We start from the raw sequence: 21,706 nt of genomic DNA on the forward strand, positions 1-21,706 counted from the left end.
GAGTAAATTAAATTATGTACAAGATGAGGCCATCGAGAAATCGTGTTAAATAACAAAATAATCAGTTTTTTATCACCCTTCTAAACTTAGGTACTAAACTACATAGGAAGGTATCAGAAGTAATTTACAATATTTCGACGGCCCCTTAATATTAAAAACTATACAAAACTATTCAACAATTTCTTAACAACGTCCCATTTGGTTAAACCTAAGTAACAGCAATGCTAACTCTTCGTATATAAAAGGATTGATTTTAATTCTCCTTACGCAGTCTCTTCAATTCACTTCGGTCATGCTAAGTGATTTTTTCCTTAGAAGAAATCACCCAAGATTTTGTATAGTCATAGGAGAAAGATAACTTCTCATGAAAGGAATTTCTCAAAGTTCCGCATCAAAATCTTATACCAAAGCGAACTCAGTCTCAGTATTGAAACTTCCATAGATCTCTCCAAAGTGTATTTGAAATAACAACTCTATCTGCTAATCACGTTATCTAAATCCTACCTACGAAGAGCCGCTAGCATTTGTTTTCTCACTATTACGCGTACATTTTCTTCAATTCTTTCCTCAAAATCTTGCCCGACGCTGTTTTAGGAATGTCATCAACAAACATCACTTCTTCTATCTTCTTGTATACCGCTACTTTACTGGCTACAAAGTCTTGAAGTTCCTCTTCAGTGATCTTCAAGCCATTCTTCCTGATGATGAAGGCTTTAGGAGCTTCGCCATAGAATTGGTGAGGAACGCCTATAACGGCCGCGTCTTGTACCGCTGGATGAGATCTTAAGAGGCTTTCTAATTCCGCTGGTGCGACTTGCATTCCTTTTACCTGAAAAGAAAGATGTTATAAATGATTGTGAGATCTAGTCTTCTAGAAATGTAAATGTTCAAATAGAGGATCCAAACTCTTTTTTTTTTTTTTTTTTATTATTTTTCATTAATTTAGGAGTATCCAAACTCGAAAATGGAAACCTGTTGTAACAATAGCAAAATAATTGCAGGTTCAATAAGTTTGCTGAACTGACTGATAGACAGAAATGCTTAAACTAACCTTAATTAATTCCTTAATCCTATCAGTAATGTAAAGGCCGGAGCCAGGCTTGTAGTAGCCCAAGTCACCGGTCTTGAAGAAACCGTCCTTGGTCATAGACTCCTCGGTAGCTTTAGGGTTCTTGTGGTAACCCTTCATTATTGTAGGACTCCTGATGTACATTTCGCCCGACTAGAAGAAATATAAATTTTAAATTACCTGTGAAATTATAAAAGTTAAAGATTTTGGGTTCCCATCTACCCAAAATCGTTTTCCCAAAAATATGGGTCCATAAAAAAATATTTTAAGAAAGATACTGCTTCTTTGGGAGTGGTAGTGTCCATTTTTACCGGTCCTTTTGTAGGATCAGCAGTAAGAAGAAAGTACGTGTCCGGAACAATTTTAAAATTCTCAGAAAATGCCTTACTTAAGGTAATAACGAGATTTTTACATACATTTATTTACATACTAGTCTTTCCTTCTATAATTTTACTACAAGTCAGTTTTACCTGTCCAATTGGCACGGCTTCACCAGTGATTGGATCAGCAAACTTCAGCTCAACATTAGCCATGGGTACTCCACAAGCGTTGAAGTCTACATTCTTAGTGCCCTTGAAGGTGGATGTAGCCAGTGACGTGGTTTCTGTCATACCGAAGCCTTGATTGAACTCGATGGCTCGCTGGAAGTGAGAAAACATTAAAATTACAAGTCTTTAGTAAAAGATATTAGGATTTGGTTTGGAAAAGCTATTTTTCTTGCATTGCACCATAACTGAATAAGACAGTTCTATAAATAAAAATAGGGATCTCATCTCATTAGAGTGGTACATCGACATGCAGATGAAAAGAATTGAATACTCATCCCTAACAATATCTCGTCTCAAAATGCAGTACTACCAAGGAAACCATTATAATTATGGACAAGAAACTATTAATCTTGCAAAACTTCCTTTTAATAACATGTCATTTGCCATATCAGACCTATTATGACATGGCCTTTAGGACAAGGACGTACCCATTGCCCTATCTTATTATAGTAACGAGCATGTCTTCATAGTTAAAGTTGATGGCTCTTGATTTAAATATCTGGGACAAGAGCGTACCTATTTGGTATTTATGACGTGGTTTCCTTTAACAAGCAATTAGATGTAGCATTTGTAGCTACAAAATATGATTGACAGAGAATATAAAATTTGATGCTTTAAGACTTTGTGTATGATGGTAGGTAAGGTTCTAAAAGATAGTGTATAGTTTTATAAAACAATTTACAAAAGCGGGAAAGGGGATTGCGTTGAAGCATAATGTGAATAAAAAAGTAAAGTCAAAAAGTGTTTGCTTAAAATATTTTGAGATTTTTTCTCAACCTTCCGTCCAAGTTAATACTTTTATTTTTTGTCTTACATAAGCACCTGACTTACGTCTTGATAAAAATATTATAATTGTTAGTGAACTTACTTTACTCTTCTGTAAAATAGCTTCAACATCAGATGCAGCCAAAGGTGCAGCGCCACAGATGATATGCCTTACATGACGGTAATGCCCTTCATTCACGTCTGGATGTTTGCCCAAGAGAATCGCTGAAAAGGCAAAAACAATTTTATTGTTAGGTGATGCAGCTTGTGCAGCAACAAATGTGACGAGGTTTCGTCTAGAAGATCACAATTTTTTTATTGATAAAAAAGTAAATGCGATACTATCTAACAAATTAGAAGAAAATAAAAGTAAAATGGAGAAAATGTGCTTACCAACAGGGGGAACGATATAAAGCAAGGTAGTCTTTTGTGTCTTCAAGATGTCCAGGTACATGCTAGCAGAGAACTTGGACATAGTAACCAATTTGCAGCCTTTAGATAGATGCCCAAGCAGACCAATGACGAGACCGTAAATGTGGAAGAATGGTAGGAACGCTGGGAGAATATCTTGGTAATTATCTGGAAAAAGATTTTATTTTTATGACAATACACTAAAAATACACACTCACTAAGAAAATATATGCAACAACTAAGTTATATTTTGCACGGGAATCAAAGACTTTCTATAGACCGAACGGTTAGGTGACATAAGATGGCTCAAAATCTTACCATTTGCGAGGGTCGGGAAAGAGTTCTCTTTCTGAGACATTATCTCCATTCCAGCCAATATATTATCATAAGTTATCTCAACGCCTTTAGGCAATCCGGTAGTACCACTTGAAAATGGTATGCAAGCAATATCATTTCCTTTCCTTTCTATTTTATCCAGTAGTTTGTAATCAGCTTCACCAGATTCAGCTACTTCTGTATATCTTGAGACACCATCTGGAACTGGTTTGTTGGGACTGTCTACTAGGATTATTTTGGCTTTGATTTTAGCTGCGTTTAAAGATTTTGTTACTGTATCGTAGCATTCTGGTAATGTGACGAAGACTTTTGGTTCCGTGATGCTTACTTGATGGGCGAGTTCGACTGTAACAATGGAAGAATATGTATAAGAAGATATGTAAATAGCCTGAAGTTAATTTGAATATCTGAAAAAACATTTCAACAGAAAGCCATTGTTGCTAACTGCCAATTGTTTTATGAATAAATTGAGCCTTTGATTTTTTGGTAAACTTTAGTAGTTATTTAGTTAAATTGTTTCAAATGAAAATAGTAGGTAATAACGACTGTAGAAAACATATTCACTCTTAGTTCTAACGGACCGCTATTGACTTAATTAATTTGTGGTTAACCTTAACTTAATTATGAATGAGTAACAACGAGTCTTTCCACAGTCCTAGTTAAACCTAGGTCAGGTTTAAATACCTTACCTACAGTAGGTGTGATTGCTATAACCACACCCAAAGTTCCGATATTACTTTATCGTACAATGATGTCAATCTATCACGAGAACAGCTTTAAATCTATTTATTACCTTTGTAAATTTATCTACATCCTAATTTATGATCATTACTTTCAAGGAAATATCACCACCGTATGCATGATTTTATCACCATCTGGCATTCTTGTACATTGAGCATTTATTTTTATTATGCTCTTTTATCAAGCCTTCTAATTCTAAATCAGCATTAATTTATATGAGCCATGCACATTTTATCTTTATCTTTAATCCCTTTAGGCCTGTCAGCAAAAGCTTTTACTTTATTTTGCTATATATTTTGAAAGTCATTGCAAATTGCAGATACGATTATATCAAAATCCTGTTTAGTATCTACTCATTTTAATTTCTAGAATAGGCAACCTTATATCCTTATTCCTTTTATTATATTTTATTACTAGAAAAGCAAGTTAGAAATTAAAAAAAAGTGTAAACGAGCCGCGCTATCTCAATAACAGTTGTTTCACAATAGGGTAATGACATGACAATTCTTATCAATTCGTTTTGTTAGGCTTTGCCAACTGTTATCAGTCCCTGGTGTCATACGACAGCGAATTTTTCATAATGTGCAATAAATGTCTGAGATAATAAAGAAAATAATCTTATCTTAGGGGCAAGACTTAAGTATGTGATAGTTATCAATGTGGAGTTTGATCTCTTTTTATTTTATCGTCATCTTTCTGTGGCGAAAGTATTTAATTATCTTTAGCGCCATGAGACGTCGCTTATTTTGAATACTGAATTAAGTCCTATGGTACAGACGGGAGGAACCTTTTTGAAAGAACATATGTTGTACAACAACCATACTACTAGGACTTACTACATACCAACAACATATGCAATTTATTTATCATACATATCTCTAACGACAGTTAATTTCTTTTTGAATATCTCAAATGACAAATTATACTAATGAATATTCTTTGGCATAAGTAGAATCATTTTATCATAAATATTCTCATTCCTGCTTTCCTCAACAATTTATACTTTTTGGTCAGTTTCAACTACCTAATTATTCAGCTCTCCTGCCTTTGTAGGTAACTTATCAACTATCCAGCAGTAAAGTTAATACCTATTTAGCCAGCAGAAAAACACATTCCTCAGCTCTAACGATGACTACGGACTACCTAAATATCTATCAACTTCTAAAGATATCAAATGATATATTTATGACTTGCTTATCGTAATACCCATGTTGTGGTCCTGCATATTTATTAGATATCATTAGAAATAAATTCATGATAAGTTGATAGGTAAGTAAGAAAGCAGAAACTGATAAGCTGTTGAATTTGGTGATTGCCGGGCTGCGGGATTGGTTAATAGAATTACCGCAGCTCTGATAGACAGATGGCTCAAGCAGGAACATGGTGGGTTTTAGTCAGTAAAAGTCTGACACTGAACTCACGGCGAGGTGTTATTTCATGATTTACCACCTCAAATAAAGTCGTTAAATTCTAGATGACAAAGTCTATTAACTATTAACTCAACAAGTCAGTGAAGAGGATACATAAGACCTAAACGACCCTATTTATGTTGAAGAATGCTTCAATATTTGATTTCTTTATTGTAAATACAAAGTTCGAGGCCTTTCTTTCAGCACAATTATGTTTAAAAATATTTACCTACGCACATAAGAACTAAACATATTTACGTGAATATAAAATTTTTTCTTTGCCTATCTAAGTAAAATAAACACGCTATGTTCTTTATCTGCATGAATTGCAAAATTTTGCTTAGATACCTTATGTGTTTGTGTACTTATTGCGCTGCAGTATAGATAATAAATAAGTACTTTATTACTGCAAAAACCGAGAACTAATCCAGTACATACAGCAACAAAAGGGGTGCGTTTAGACCAAACAAACACGGAACTAAAGCTAAAAGAAAGAATATAAGTATTTTCATTGTTATCTCAAAAATAATTTAACGGGTAAGGATAAGAAGATAACTCGCTTGTTTGGTAAATCGAGCTCTGTTTTGTGGTGTGAGAATCATTTTTCATGTGTACCTATTTCATGTAAAATTTGTACCGTAGCTGATTACCTGAATATAAATATTGACTTTTTGTATTTTTTTGAAACTATCAAATACTTTTTTGCTTCGCTTTTTGAGCTCACCACAGTTAGTTTGCATGAAAAACTGTTTATGGACTTGTATGAATCTACTTAGAATTTTCATAAAGGCTAAATGGATATTTTACGCGGTTTTTCAAGGATTAATTTGGCGACATTTTACAATAAGACTGTCATAAAGGTGATCTCATCAAAGATAAACAAAAGAAAAACATATAGCAGTGACTTACTAATCGCTCGATCAAATAACGCCGAAATTTTAAGACATCGTAAACCGATTTTTGCTATGTTATTATGATTATGCATTTTTATAAGTGATTCTTATGCACCTGGCATATGGCATATCTATTATTAGGTATAGGTATCATTATCTTAGCCAGATACGACCAACCTTTGTACCATACTTTAACATTTTAAAGGTTAAATGTTACAAATAAGTTACTCAAACCTGTTTTAATGATTTATACAAAATTTATCTAGGTAAAAATATTATATTCTACAAATTGCTTATTAAAGGATAACTCAAAACTGTATGAAAAGAACAACACAAGTACACGAATAAGTTTACACCACGCCTCGATAGATGGCGTTGGGATCGAGTTAGATCGCGCTATGGTTTCGTTACATCGGTTTGATGACCCTCGCTCAAATGTTCCCTAGATTAACTTTGCGCAGAGGCAATATCGTAACCAATGAGGTTAATCCGAGGTGCGATTATTGCTAGTTGAAAACTTTACCAATACCCCGCCGTGTGGACGTGAAATACCGTCCGCGATGGCAATTTTTGAGCGGCTGTCAAAAGCCCAATAAACTCTGAAAAATAATGAAACGTCCACGGTAGGAGTGGGTAATATAGCTTTTTCACAATATCAAATCGAAACTATATATTGATATTTGATATCGGATTTCGAAACTATATATTTTCTGAAACTATATATTAACAGATACGCGTAATCCGTCTCATGATGTTGTATCATTCCATAAAGCGTATTGTGAGTGAGAACCACCTAGGCATGCGATATTGTAAATATCGTAATACGATGTATCTCTAAGGAGCTAAATTACAAACAACGGTTTTGTCTAGATACTTAGCTGAAGTTTAAACATCACTAATTTCACGTGATGAAAAAGCCTATTACGTAGTTAGAGAAAACATACAATCGTCATCATCAATGAACTGTCCTTCATACTTTTACCAGGCTTAGGACTGGCTGCATTATTGTCTGTTATGAAAAGTTTTATAATAAATTATACCTAAATGTAGGTGCCGAACGATAAAATAATGCAGGCGTATTTAACAGTTCATTTGATGATATATACAAACTTTTATATTTACACTATTTACATTGTCTTTTACATTTTCAACTATTTACGTTGTTTGTTCAGCATTTATTTAAATCTGTTTTCATCTAGATTTACGTTCAAAGATACGAGCTGGTTTACTTTTGATGTTGTCAGCCGAGTGCGACGATCATTTATAATTAGTCCCGTTTTGCTAAAGATCCTCTCGCATGGAACTGACGTCGCCATGATGTTTCCATATCTTTTTAATAGTTTCGCCAAGTATGGATATGTAAACTTATGTTTGCGCCACCATTCGAGAGGGCAGTTCCACGTAGTTCCTGTGAAAACTGGCAACAGGTCGTCATTCAAATAGCCATCTATTTCTTTAATGGCTTTTGACACCGGTGTCCCGACATTTTGCTTTTTTCCCACTATTTCGTTTAAAATTGTCCATGGTGAAAACTTATCAGCATTGTGGTCCTCAGATGCCGAGACGGGTGCCTCTTCTCGCGCTCTCTCCTGCGCTATAATACCACTTACTAAGTCCTGGACTCGTTTCTTAGTATTTATAATTTCATTTTCGTCAGAAAAGACAGCCAGTTTGTATCGAGGATCTAAAAATGTACATACCGAAAATGTTCCACTTCTTTCAAGATTGGAGAATCTGGTTATTAGTCCTGTCCTTAAAGTGTAAATTAGCTCTTTAGATACATCACAGAATTCTTCGTCCAGGAGTTTATCACATGATGATATTAGACACCGTGTCATGACTATGACTGAACTACCAGTCATATACTTTTCGCCGCTCATCGATTCTGTCGCGTCCTCGAACGGTTTCAATATTTTTGTGACTTCGGCAAGTAGCAACCACTCTTCGTTGGTAATAATGGGAAGGTCTTTTCTGATGACTGCAACTGTAGACCTAATGCAATGTTCCAGTTCCACGAAGCGCCGTATCATGTGAAAGCTGGAGTTCCAGCGCGTCGGAACTTCTTGAATCAAACGTTTTGGTACGCAGTTTGGCTGATCATTAGTTTGTGCTTTTAATAATTTCTCTAAGGCGGTACTGTTTTTAAAAAGCGCACAATTTTTTACTTTATCTAATACGGACTGTAGAGTCTGCTCTCTTGTAATGGCATTCTGTAAAATCAAATTAAGCGTGTGTCCATAGCATCCATAATGCTTCCAACCGATGTTAGTAACCGCTCTTTGAATATTGGCCGCATTATCAGTTACTATAAAATTAATTTTGTTTAATGTTAATTCATATTTACTCATTACATCATTTAACACACTCTGAATGTTTTCACTCGTATGAGAATCTTCGAAATTAGAACAGTCCAGCAAGATGGTCTTTAGCTCGAACTCCTCCGTGATAAAATGACCGGTAACAGCCAAATACGATTCATTGGCTCTTGACGTCCATAAGTCAGCTGTAAGACACAAATGTTCAATGCTACCCAATGTCGTTTTTAAAGTTTCTTCGTTTTATTGTACAAGGCAGGAATCATGACGTTAGAAATAGTTTTTCTAGTCGGGAGTTGATAGCCAGGGATCCAGCGCATAACTTTTTAAAAGCTCGTTCCTCTACTAATGTAAAGGGTGATAACTATCTATGAATAAGTCTAGTACATCATTGTCGATCTTTCTTTTCAAGTCACCTGATATTTTTTTAGTGGCGCCATATCTTTCTATACCTTGTTGTCTTACGTGACGTGGGGGTGAAACTGTTGGATTCGCTGCTGTTGAAGTTGAGGCGATTGGGTTTGCTAACGTAGTTATTGTAGCCGATGTTGACGGTGTTGCAGATGAATCTGCGGCAATAATCTGACTTGCTGAGGCAGTTTGGAAAGTCGTAATATCTTGCTGCCCGGTAGCAACTCTCGTATATGCATCTAAATGCTTTTTAAATGTGCCTTTAGATTGCCTGTCGTACCTTTATAACTATAACTGTCACCACAAACACGACATTTGGCTTTTTTGTCCACTAAATTTGTTTTGTCAAAATAGTCCCATAAAATACTCGAATTTATACGAGACATTTTTAAAAATAGTTTTAACACGAGTCACAAAATGTTTCAATATAAGTACCTAACCTACTCTAATTTTACACTTAAATTTTATTTACACCTTAATACCTACACACATTAATACTCAAGTTAAGAAATTAAACTATTTTAAATACTAAACTAACACAAATTAACAGAAAATCAAATCGTAAGTAAGTAATAATGAGGAACAACAATAATGCGCTCACTCAATAATTGCTAGCACGAAACTAAAAAATAGAATTTTAAAATTTCTTTGCTTTCTAGTTCAAGGCCAGAGGACAACAAGCGTCATGCGCGAAGTTAATAAATCCTTGCAAATTATGTAATGTAATATGCATCATTATTACTTTAAAAGAAAGTTGAAATTCCTTTAACAATCTTGCCAAAATACTAAAACAATTCTTCAAACAGACTTATTGCATTTGACATAAGGTTCAGAATAGTACCTACGGATTATTAAGCTACGTTCTACGTTGGTTTTATTAATCACGCGCCCCTCTCGGCCGGCTGCTAAGTTATTTCGTCGGTGTAGAGACTAGAGATCGTGTCACATCGTGTATACTCGGTCTTTATTCGGTAAATCGGTTTAATACGATACGTACGACAAGCTCATACTCGCCCTCGGATACGTTTTGGAGCAATATAGTGTTTCGCCCGATATATAGATTCAGATTAAGCCGATATCGGATTTTAGATATTGCACCAATATATAGATTCAATATCTATATACGTTTTGTATCACCCACTCCTAGTCCACGGTCCACTACTATCATAGGATTGGGTTGTCCTGATGAACAATATCAATTAATGTAGATAGAAAGAAAGTATGACATTTATGACAACTTGCATTTATAACATTCGACAGAAATTCTCCAATGTTAAGTAGGTATGTATGTAATTGTGTTCTGTTATGTTAATTCATTCATCATTCATCACCTATGTTATTTACATTGTGTCATTTGCATGTTCTTCATTACTGGAAGTTACATTTCTGCATGAAATTATAAAAAAAAACATTGGCCGACGAGTAACTATTGCTACTGTCCAAAAAATATATCCATATTCTTATTCTTACCACGTCAATAAGAAGTAATTCACAAAAGAAATCCAGTTCTTCCCCTCTTAAATCAATAACAAGCCAAAATATACTCACACTCCTTGTAAATAGGGTTGACAGTTGTCAGCACGCATCCTGCTTGTAGACTCCCGAAGGCCACTACGGGAAATTCGGGGCAGTTTGGTAACATCACAGCTACGACATCTCCTGGCTTCAAACCGAACTTCTTGATCAAAGAAGTCGCGAAAGCCGATGTATTCTTTTCTAATTGGGAGTATGTGTAGGTCTTCTTAGTTTCTGCACTTTCCTGGAAGAAGGAAAAGGATGGATTTAATTACTGATTTCTGATGAAATAATAATGGCGTCCACGGCCGATTTCGGTCGGCCACAGCGGCTGTTTATTTTAAGGAGATCAGCCAGCTGCGCAGGACATATTATAGTGCACGAGCATTTGCGCTGACACGTAGGTGCACTCCCTATTCCTTCTCTCTGTTCCCTCTCATAACCCGATGGGATGGCACGTCCGACACGACCGGAGAGAGATCAGAAGAGTTCTGATGAAGTGAGTATAGGGCATGATATTTTTCACAAGATGGAGGATATATTTAAGGCACAACCAGGGTCATTACTATATCGAGGTATACATTGAAGACACTTAACTTTAGCAAATCTCTCAAGTCATTATGATGAGCTAATTATGAAGATAAGTCCATTTACATGATAATAAGATAAGTCTATTTAATTTTAGATAATTCTAGAGGATTTTTGTCAAGGTTCAGTAACGCATGAAGGGCAATGTATTCACCACCATGGGGAACATGACCTTTCCACGACTGTCCTGATTTTTTTTTTCTTCAACAATAACGAAGGGTAAAGAAACTACAGGCTAGTTATGTCATGAATACAAGGAAGAAAGTGACATAACCAGTGAAATAACAAACTGCGCCGGCGCCGATGATTGCATCGAACAATACTTTGTTAATACGATATTGTTTAGACAATGATTCGAGCTATTATTGTAGACAGTATTAGTGCCAAAACTAATGATTCAGTCTTTTGGATCCACTATGTAATCGACAGGTCTACCACAGAATACTTAATAGACCATTCAGAGACAGCGTACAAATCACGAGTAACTTGTTCCAAACAAAATTGAATTTTACAATATCTACCGTAACGGTAATTATGCTTGGATCAATGATGCGTTATGGAAAGTTGGTAGTGTGGTAGGTACTTCCCCGAGCGAGTGTTTTACCTAATCTCTTAAACGAGTTCTTCTAGTAAAACGTATTATTATCTCAATCAACGCTAAATTGGGCAAAGTCCAATCAACTTCAAATACTATTCTGGACAAAATCTAAACCGAGAAAGGTCAAAGGAAAATCACAAACATCATAATCACGTATGAATCCTGTTTCTATTCATAGCATTATGATAATTGCTCAATGATCACCTTAGCCACCAGCTATTGACATTCAATATAATCTCTTGATAGCGTGACAAAGTGCAATTAATCGTCTGGAGTGTGCAACCTAGATAAACATATCTCTTCATATCGGAAGCTAATTAACTCTTTAGATGATTCAGTAAGCGGACCTATGGAATTGTTTACGATGTTGCAAACTGTTTCTAGATCAGGAACAGTATTCTACACTGCTTCTGTTCAGTCTTGATCTGTCAAAACTAATCTCTTTCTGATTTGTTGAAGCTAATCTACACTTAAGGCCCTCTTATTCGTTGTACCATTGGACCATTCACCTTTGGGAACTATGAGCAGTTGCCTAAATTCTCACGCTAACAAGGGGACACTACATGACGAGGGGACCCGAAATCCACTTCCTCATGAACGTTCAAAGGTCTTAGACCTACAAAAAGTAATAACAGACTCGTTGACACTTGCGTTGATTCATAGTTTAGAAAGACCAACACTTCTTATTAATTCGGCATGCTAGCTGTAAAGTGAGTACATGCGCACTAAGTGTACGTTCAATGAGCATGTTTCATACAAACATTTGCGAGTTCATCGAATATGTGGAGCTACCATTAATTTGATTGATTCACCCACTAATTTATAATCATTTACTATTCTGTCATTACCTATGTCCTAATACAGGTCATTGCTCAAACTTTTTGCCGAAATTCATTCAAATCATTGGACATTGGAGCCATTCAAATTAAAAACAAAACATTGTACTAGAAATCCTTGACCGTGTCGACCAAAGTCTATTGTAGGTTAGTGCACAATAAGTATGTTGACATCATAAATCAGAGTCGTTGATTGTTGACAGTTCCAATTTGTTTAGCCAAAATACCTCATAGAACCTTAATGAGTATCAATTGACATACACGTGGAGCATGTAGGATTAAAGATGGTTACAAAAACAAACAACAAAAACCTAGCCATCACACATTTTCTTGGCAAAAGCATTTAGGAGGCTGTTGGTGAATTATTTGAGAACTATTTTTTGTTTACGTTTGAAAAGAGTTACCTATATAAGAATAAACAATTCTTGATTTTGGGGAGGGATGTCAACTCCCAGTACGACGTAGGCAAGGAAAACGATATCTAATAGCAGGATAATCTAGGAATACGAAGAAGGTAAGAGTCGATGAAGGTGAAGTGGAAAGATTATAATGCCTTAAAATGGATCTGACTGGTGTATGTAGACGATGTGTGTGAAGGAAGACAATGTGATACACCTGATAACTGCCGGTTTAAAAGACCTCCATGCTCGTTTATCAAAATCAAAATAACAAAGCTGTAATGTTAATTGAACGTTCAGTCAGATTTTGACTTTAAAATAATGTCATACAGGTCAAAATAGCTTGCAAATAATAAGTATTATCTGTATAATAATTAGCACGTCAAAAGCCTTCATAATGTATGTCTTTAAAGGATCTTACTGACCTTAAAACAAACAGAACATATTTAGTCAAACTAGTTTTCTTTAAACTGGTTATTAAGTCAGAGTCTGTGTATTTCAATGGCAATATAGTCATTGAAGTTTTCAACCATTATTTTATGTTAAGTGCGGTATTATTTGCATAAATGCTCAGAAAATGTTGTACTGTTTAGATTTTAATGTAATTTATTTGAAAAAGGTTATGCATTATCTAGTATTGATAAATGATCACAACTATCATTTACAATCATTATAATATTATGTCACTATGCCTATTCATTAACTTGAAGCAACTTCCGAGGTTTTCTAACATAGAGGTCGATCAATATTGACAAATCTCATTATTATTCACGGCCATGGGTCATTTGACTATTTACCTCTAGATGTTAATGTAGTATTATAGTCATTTCCGAATTCCGAAGTAAGTCCTACCGATACCGATACTACGGGGCTCAGGGATTTTTCGAAAGAGTCACCGCGGCCCTGGTACATAAAGGGCTTAAGAAGGAATATGATGGGTTTTAGTCAGTAAGAGTTTGACACTCCCTCACGCTGCACCCATAGCGGGAGGGGTCATTTGATGATTTCCCGTAAAAAAACCTATTTATACTGGACCTACTATTTATACTCTACCTACTTTAACCACTGATCACATCGGAATTCAGTTTTCCTTAGAAATAAAAGCCGACATCAAATATCTAACAGGAAATAAGTTGTGATAAGGATATAAAGTCCTTAATATACTGTACTATCAGTAACAGAACAATAGTTGTTATTATTTAATCAGTAAAAGAGCTTATTGTTTTACGTAAAACTACTTCTGCCTCTAAAGAAAAGACCATTGACCGGTAAGCTTGTTAACCTGTATATCTTAACTCATCCGGAGCCTTTTCCCAACTTTGCTGGGGACGGCTTCTAGTCTACCGAATGCCTGACCTCCTCAACCCAGTTACCTGGGCAAATCTGTGTATCCTTATGTACTATTTACTTATCTGCATTCAACGGTATTTCTACATTTTGTATCCGGATAAACAGTCTCCGGAGAACCTACAAAAAGACCGTATCAAATTCAACTAGGCTTTACTTGTCCACTGTTTCAGCAATTTTACCGTGACTAACTGACTTCAGCATATATAGTAGGTAAGGACAAAAACCTTGGTTTGAACCACGCGCAAATCTCGCAAATTGGTTCAAAATATCTATTTTAACGTTTTACGTCAATGGCGACCGTGGATACGATTCGATGCAGTATCATTTGCTGAATTAGACAAGGGCTCGTCTTTTATCGAACTAATCATTATATGAAAATTATTGAATGAAATAATGTGTTGGATGAATGAATTAAAACTTACCTCAAGGGCTGTACCTAAGTATGAGTGTTATAAATAGTGCAAGTTTTCAGCTTCAGACGTAAACTATAGTACGAAATTGGTTTAGGTAAGTACCAAATTTCCAAGAAAAGACGAAGACCTTTTAACAAAAAGGAAGGAGACTAAACAATATTGACTGGAAAAATTAACTGAAAAAAAAGAAGTGATCTTAAGCTAGTTAGAAAAATATGACTTAAATACTTAGAAGGCATTTCTCATATCTATTACATGTAGTACAATACTGTTGCTATCTGAAGACTGTAATCAAACATTGTATAAACGCGTACCGCTTTCAGTTCATTGAACCATTTGCTCTAAATACCCATTCAATTATAAGATCATGACCAGTAATGAAGAGTGAGATTCGAGATTTATGGAAATAGGTGCACTTACGGCCGTTTTAATATTCTATCTATCTGTTGTTTGGGATAAGAATTAGACGTTATTTGTAAGGAGCTAATGACAAAATTCTATCTCTAGTTAGCTAATGGGAGGGAATGGCCGTTAGTGGAGATATTACGTCTTTGTATATGAGAAATAAACCAATCAGATCAAAGTCTGGATCAGAACAGCTGTTGTTTTATTTTAAACTTTATTGCTATCCGGTTCAAAGTCCAGAATATATTTAAAGTTTTGATCTTCTAGCGTTGTGTCTAGACTAGGCGAAAAATTCGGCGGTTAATAGGTGACATCAATAAGGTTGGTACGGACTTTGTGTACGAATAGGTATCTATTTTTTTTCTTTTTAATGTCATACTTATGTTTATGAAGTACCTAACTATTAAGTAATCTGGGCTTATGTTGAGAATAGTGCTGGACTGTATGATCTAAGAATTACCAATTTTAATCCGGAAAATAAGTGTCCATTTTTTTTATAAAATGAATAAATTAATAAAATGCGTTGACATTCACAGTGTAATTTAAATCTTAATTAAAAAACAATAGAGTTGATGTCGATAACCCTAATTAGGGCTGCCGTCTCGAATTTTGCCAAACCCGGACAAACATTTAAAAAACCCGGACATTTGGCGTAAATCGCATTTTTCCCCCGAACGAGTACGATTTTTTTTAAACAAAAAAATACCTAATTTATAATCCATTTACTATTAACATTATACTTAAATTCAATGAGGTGCTTCCTTACATGAAAAGTGTCCGGGTTTTCCCCGGACACTTCTTGAAACCCCGCCCGGACGGCCCCCGGACGGCCTCCAAACGAGGACAAATCCGGGGAAACCCGGACGGATGGCAGCCCTAACCCTAATAAACGTTATTGTTTTAATAGGTTACTCAATGACTATTAACCAAATTGGGCATTGTGAGGAAAAATACATTCTTGACCTTTAGGACTCAAAAATTTGTCGGTTGAGGTAGAAAACTGTCTAAAGTCAAAAAATACACTGATACCAGAAATGCATTGTTTCGTACCTAAAAATGTAAGATCTCAAAAATCCTGTACTAATATGTATATGTATAGTGGTTCTGTGTTAATATAAATAACGATAACATAAAGAGATAAATTGAATTCTAAACAATTAAAAGAGATAGTCATAACAAACCTACATGTGTTTGTTTCTAAGTAAGTATAGGTATAGGTATATAATAATAATCTATAAGTCTAACTTTAATGGACAGGGACCTTGAGCAATACTTAATAAGTAAGTATACCTAGGTACATAATAAAATATGTTTAAAAAATTGGCAACATATTTTTACTATCAGCTTAAAATAGGTAGGCAAATGTCAGTAGTTTTTGTAACTGACAGATAGCTAGTGTTACAAAAATGATACCTACTTAGTTATATTTTTTGGACTTTGACACTTCGAAATCTTTTTGTAAACCTGTTTTAAGATAATAAAGAATACCTAGGTACCTATTTGTAGTTTTTTATCTGCCAGAGCTCAAAGTCTACAGTTTGTTTTAACTATTTTCCTTAAAATAAATGTTATCATTAGGTACCTACTTTATCATAACTTTTTTGGTAAAATGGGTTTTTGCTTTGTAAGAACTTTGTACCTAGGTAGTTATCATATTCCACTTCAAGCCAAAATCTAAGTATTTTTAACGATTTAATTTTTTCCGAAAATATTTTTTGTGTCAAACGCATTTAAAAATGTAAACGCAAACGGGTCTCAATTCCAACAAACTGGTGAACTTGGCCTTGTTGAGGCCAGATTTTTGGTTTTTAAATAATTACATTAAGGATTAACTGTGCATAAGACATAAGACATTTTTTTTGTCTTAAAATTTTGGTAAGTACTACTTATGCGAAATTAATGTCTTGAGATAAAAATCAGCGTCTTAAACTTTTTTTTAGTCGCCTAGTTACTATACTTAAATAATAAACTAATTCCTTATTTATAAACATTTAACATTACCTAGGTATCTACATAAATAATGAAAAATGTATCGAGGACTCTGCGGTCGCTATGCGGTCAGCGTATAAGCAAACTTGCCTTATTATAATGAAAATGAGTTTTTCCAATAATAAACTAGAGCAATTCAACCAATGTGTGTTACCAGTGATGACTTACGGCACCGAAACGTGGTCTCTCACTATCGGCCTCATCTCAAAGCTCAAAGTCGCTCAACGAGCTATGGAGAGGGCTATGCTCGGTGTTTCTCTACGTGATCGAATCCGAAACGAGGAGATCCGTAGACGAACCAAAGTGACCGATATAGCCCACCGGATTAGCAAGTTGAAGTGGCAATGGGCAGGCCATATTGCTCGCAGAGCAGATGGCAGATGGGGCCGAAAAGTGCTGGAGTGGAGACCACGGACTAGCAAGCGCAGCGTAGGACGTCCACCAACGAGGTGGACAGACGACCTTATAAAGGTCGCCGGAAGACGCTGGATGCAGCCCATATAACCATTTTTGCGAACATAAACGTAACCGTTTCGACACTTAGCGTCGACACTGATCTATCTCGAAACATAATCTCGTCGACGTTCCGTGTTAGCGCCGTCGCTGCAACTAAAAATGGGGAAGATCTCGACACAATAAACAAGTAACATTTGGTTTCTAATTTACGTCGCCGTGTCGTAACATTGTTACCGTATTTTAACCAGAGTTCGCACTAATCATTCAATCATTCATTCGTTCGATCAATTTCGTTGGCTCGTGCGTGAGTGACACGACGAAATAATACAAAATACAAGAAATCACAAAATGATGGTTGAAGTATGATAATGATAATGAAGTAAACAAAGTTTTAGTTTTCATTAATTAATATGATTTATAATGCTCAAATCTTATTGGGAAAAAAAGTTTACTGTGTAATTTCGTTGAATATGTTGATATTTCCAACGCGCCACCGTAATATCATGTTTTAATAATTCTGGCGAAAGAAAAACTTTTGTTAAATAAAATAAAAATATAAAATGATGCACATCGAGTGCTCAAAAGCTTCCATTTAAATACAATATCAAATATTTTAATCCTAATACAAATTATTTTAGCAAGATTTACTCATAAAATTCATAAATAATGAATTATGAAAAAACATTTTTGATGTTTGTTATGAAAAATATGCTCGTCGCAACTAGTCACAAAGTTACGATAATGTGTCGACACGTGTCGACATGTTACGGTAAATTGTTACAAAATTACTAGATTTTTAAGATGGTTTCTCTTAACATTTGGTTACAGTGTTTTCCAAAGTTTTTATCAAGATGCCTTTTTGCATTGTTCTAAATAAGAAGGCTCATCAGAATTAATATCGCTTGTACCGAGTAGGTACTTGGGTTAAAGACGAAGACGTCTTGTTTTGGCCGAGAAAAAGAAAAAACAGAGATTTGGAGCTCGAAAGTTGAAACCTTGGCACTAGGGTAGGGACTATACCAATAAGGCGCTTTGCCCACGGAGCAACTATTGGAGCAACTGGCAACTGGCAACTAGCTGTTTACATATATTTCAATTGAACCGCGCACACATAGCAACTCGAGTTTCGAGTTCCGGTAATCGTCAACAGTTTTCAGTTGCTGTAATCGATGACTAAGATAGTTCCTAATTGCCGCAACTAGCAACTGTTAAATATTATTCCGTCTTTGTTGGGGCCGTCGACGGCGACGACGTAATAAAATGAGAGCAAATGCTGCTTCTTCGATATCCACTGTCACACTGAACGCTGATCGCTGCGTAGATTTAGCAACTCGGCTACGAAAGTTGCTCACAGATTGCCATAAAATTGCGGCAATCGTAAACGTTATAGCAACTATCAACTTTTTACAAGAAACTTTTAAAATGTTGATAGTTTCCTCAACTTAAGTTGCTCCGTGGGCAGAGCGCCTAAGCTCCTCGGTACGAAATTCCGTACTGTTTTCCTTTAAATGGCCTAGAAAATAATAAGTTTTAAGTTCAATAAAATGGGTATCCGTCAATTTGCCCTAGCAACAATGCAACATCATGAAATTTTTTTTATTATAATAAAAAAAAACCTACATGTACTCGTACGAATACAATTACTTAAGATATTTTGGGACGTACTTATTTCTTTAACTCTTCTGTAAAAAGTTGAAGTCCATCGGAATTTACGTAAGGTTTTTGGTTGTTTACTCATTTGAAATTTCATTAAATGGTTGATAACGGCAGAAAACATAGACAGTTTGAGAATAACTGGCTCTCGTCATGTTTTTATATATGCAAGTTAGGTTAAAGTGTTCTGGAACATCGACTACACATGTTACTACCCTGTTACAACACAATTGTGTCAACATTGCACACTGGTTACAAACCAAACGCAAAGTTTCTAAAATGTGTCGTTACAAATTAAGCTGTAAAGTATCGAAACAGCGACCACACAAAGTTACTGAATCTAGTTTCCGTCACATTTTTACTGAACCGTTACAACACATAAAAGCTAATCCCTACACAGTCACGTTGTGTCGTACCTGTTACGAAACTGTTACGACTTGTTACATCTTTATCATATCTGCGACCAAAAATGGCTGTATGGGAGGTCGCTTCCAACAGGTATCTGTGGAGATCAAAGGGGGAGGCCTATGTTCAGCAGTGGACGTCCTATGGCTGAGATGATGATGATGAAACTAGAGCAATAACAATTTGGTCTATGTTATTGTTTGAATAACAATAAAAACCTACAATCTTAACAATGCTGAAATAAGGGGACAGGGGACTTAACTTTACCAAGATTTGATTTAATAGGCCTGAGTAAGAAATTAAATTACCTAATCCCATTCAAAGTTCTTTAAATTCAGATTTGTATTTTTTTCAGTGATTGCTCGTAATTTTCTACATGTATCTCATAATTTGGCCTGAGATCTTAGGATTTTTAGACTGTCCTCAGAATTGCGGCCGAATATTTTGAAATATCAGGATTATTGGAATCTTCCCTAGAAACTTATCATATTTAAAAATTAAATCTGCAGCCAGTTTTGTCCATAGAACTGGAATAATTACTTATTTTGTAAATATAGCTAGGTACTGCATGTAGGCAGGTGCGATCCTGCAATGCGTGAGTGAGATCTGCGGTTTACAAAAACTATAGGTAGGTAAAATTACCATATTTTTATGTATGTATGCGGAAAGTCTCAGGATTTTCGTAAACCAAAAAAGGCAGGTAAACTCTAATTGAAGCTACACCAATTGAAACCACTGTCAAACCTAGGTACAATAACCAACGGCTGTTAAATAATAAAACAATCATGCGTAACGTAACTAGTACAAATACCAAAGCGGACCAAATACCTATGTAGTTCAACTCAATTGGCGAGTAAATTGATGAGTAAGATATTTTGTTCCCGCCAAATGAATTGTAAATACGCAGTCCGAATTTTTGAGTCCAAAGTCCAATTGCGAAGTTTTCATCTTTATTTTAGTACCCGTGTTTTATGTGCTAACATTTCCCGCGATAACGTTAAGATTTTTACAATCCACACTCAAGGTGTTTGATAACAAAATGCAATATAAAATTGTAAAATTAATCGACTAAAAAATAATGTGGCACATCACTATAAAATCCTTTTTTTAAGTAGCTTTTTTTCATGATCAAGGAAACTTGGTGAAAAGCCAAATAAATAAATAGAGCAAAATACTTACTAGTGCAACCTGATTCTTATATCCAGCAGACTCTTCCCACAAACGGTCAATAAACCTAGTTTTGGGCACAACAATATCAGGAACAGTCGATTTTATGATAAAATCATCTTTCCTGAACACTGCACTGGTTGACAATTTCCTTTGCCATTTTAAGTTTTTAATTTCTCGTAAGAGGAGTTTTCGCGCCATATTGTGCATGTTTGCGCGCGATTTTGTCGGCGGCGAGTGAACGACTGTCGGGGGTCGGTTTGCGACTGATTGCAAACTAAACGCTGCGAGTTAATAAACGAAAACTTTGAACTTGATAATTTGTCCATTTATCGCAGCTGCTGCAATGTTTTACGGAGTAGGTAAATAGAAGTTTATTGTGATTAAGTACGTATTTTACAGATTGCTAAATAGTTAAAGGTAAGTAGGTACTACCTATTTACCTAGATACATTATATTTTAAGTGATGTACCCAGGTAAATGCATGCTTATTATTTTTTGACGCATATTTAAATAGGACACGCTAATTTAAATCTGAAATAAGTTGTAGACATAGGTACACAAACAGTACTAAAATATATGTAGGTCATTTAAGATTTTATTTCATTTTATTTACCTACCGGTTCTGTAGTTACCTAGCTACCTATTTCCTATTTTAATAATGTATGATAGTTTGCCAATCTATTAATATTCAGTAGCTGTTTGAACACGAAACATAAAAAAATCGCGAACGAACAAGGAAATATAGGCTCAGTACAAAGTTCAGTTTTACAGGAAAATATATTATGTAAATATCACCCAGGCTAACATTCAGTCTGACCGAGTAGTTGATAAATACCAATAGACTTTGAACTTTGCTATGTCCTAGGTACACATAACGACCTACTTAAATAGGAAGAGAAGTCACTCCATCGACTTTGAAGGCTGTGTCGGAACAGCTAAAGGAAACAAAAATCTGTTGAGTGTTGACGCATTGCTATACCAACTTCCAACTTGTAACGCAGGTCAAGATCTAGGTCGAGGATCCAAAGTCCC

At 35.3% G+C, this 21,706-nt stretch overlaps 1 protein-coding gene and 1 non-coding gene across 2 annotated transcripts; one reads left to right on the forward strand and one right to left on the reverse strand.

Moving 5' to 3' along the window:
• Positions 1–478: 478 nt before the first annotated feature.
• Positions 479–20,951, reverse strand: LOC110369861 (uncharacterized). Its single transcript, XM_049844112.2, has 8 exons — positions 20,684–20,951; positions 10,447–10,657; positions 3,112–3,474; positions 2,776–2,961; positions 2,486–2,607; positions 1,540–1,710; positions 1,052–1,222; positions 479–829 (listed from the first exon to the last, which is right to left on the reverse strand). The coding sequence occupies exons 1-8, from the start codon at positions 20,879–20,881 to the stop codon at positions 539–541; spliced, it is 1,713 nt and encodes a 570-aa protein (XP_049700069.2). The 5' UTR covers positions 20,882–20,951; the 3' UTR covers positions 479–538.
• LOC126055479 (U4 spliceosomal RNA) lies at positions 6,622–6,761 on the forward strand. Its single transcript, XR_007511466.1, has one exon. It is a non-coding gene; the product is annotated as a U4 spliceosomal RNA (small nuclear RNA).
• Positions 20,952–21,706: the final 755 nt, after the last annotated feature.

The sequence above is a fragment of the Helicoverpa armigera genome, chromosome 16 (assembly GCF_030705265.1).
Source record: "Helicoverpa armigera isolate CAAS_96S chromosome 16, ASM3070526v1, whole genome shotgun sequence".
Classification (NCBI taxonomy): domain Eukaryota; kingdom Metazoa; phylum Arthropoda; class Insecta; order Lepidoptera; family Noctuidae; genus Helicoverpa; species Helicoverpa armigera.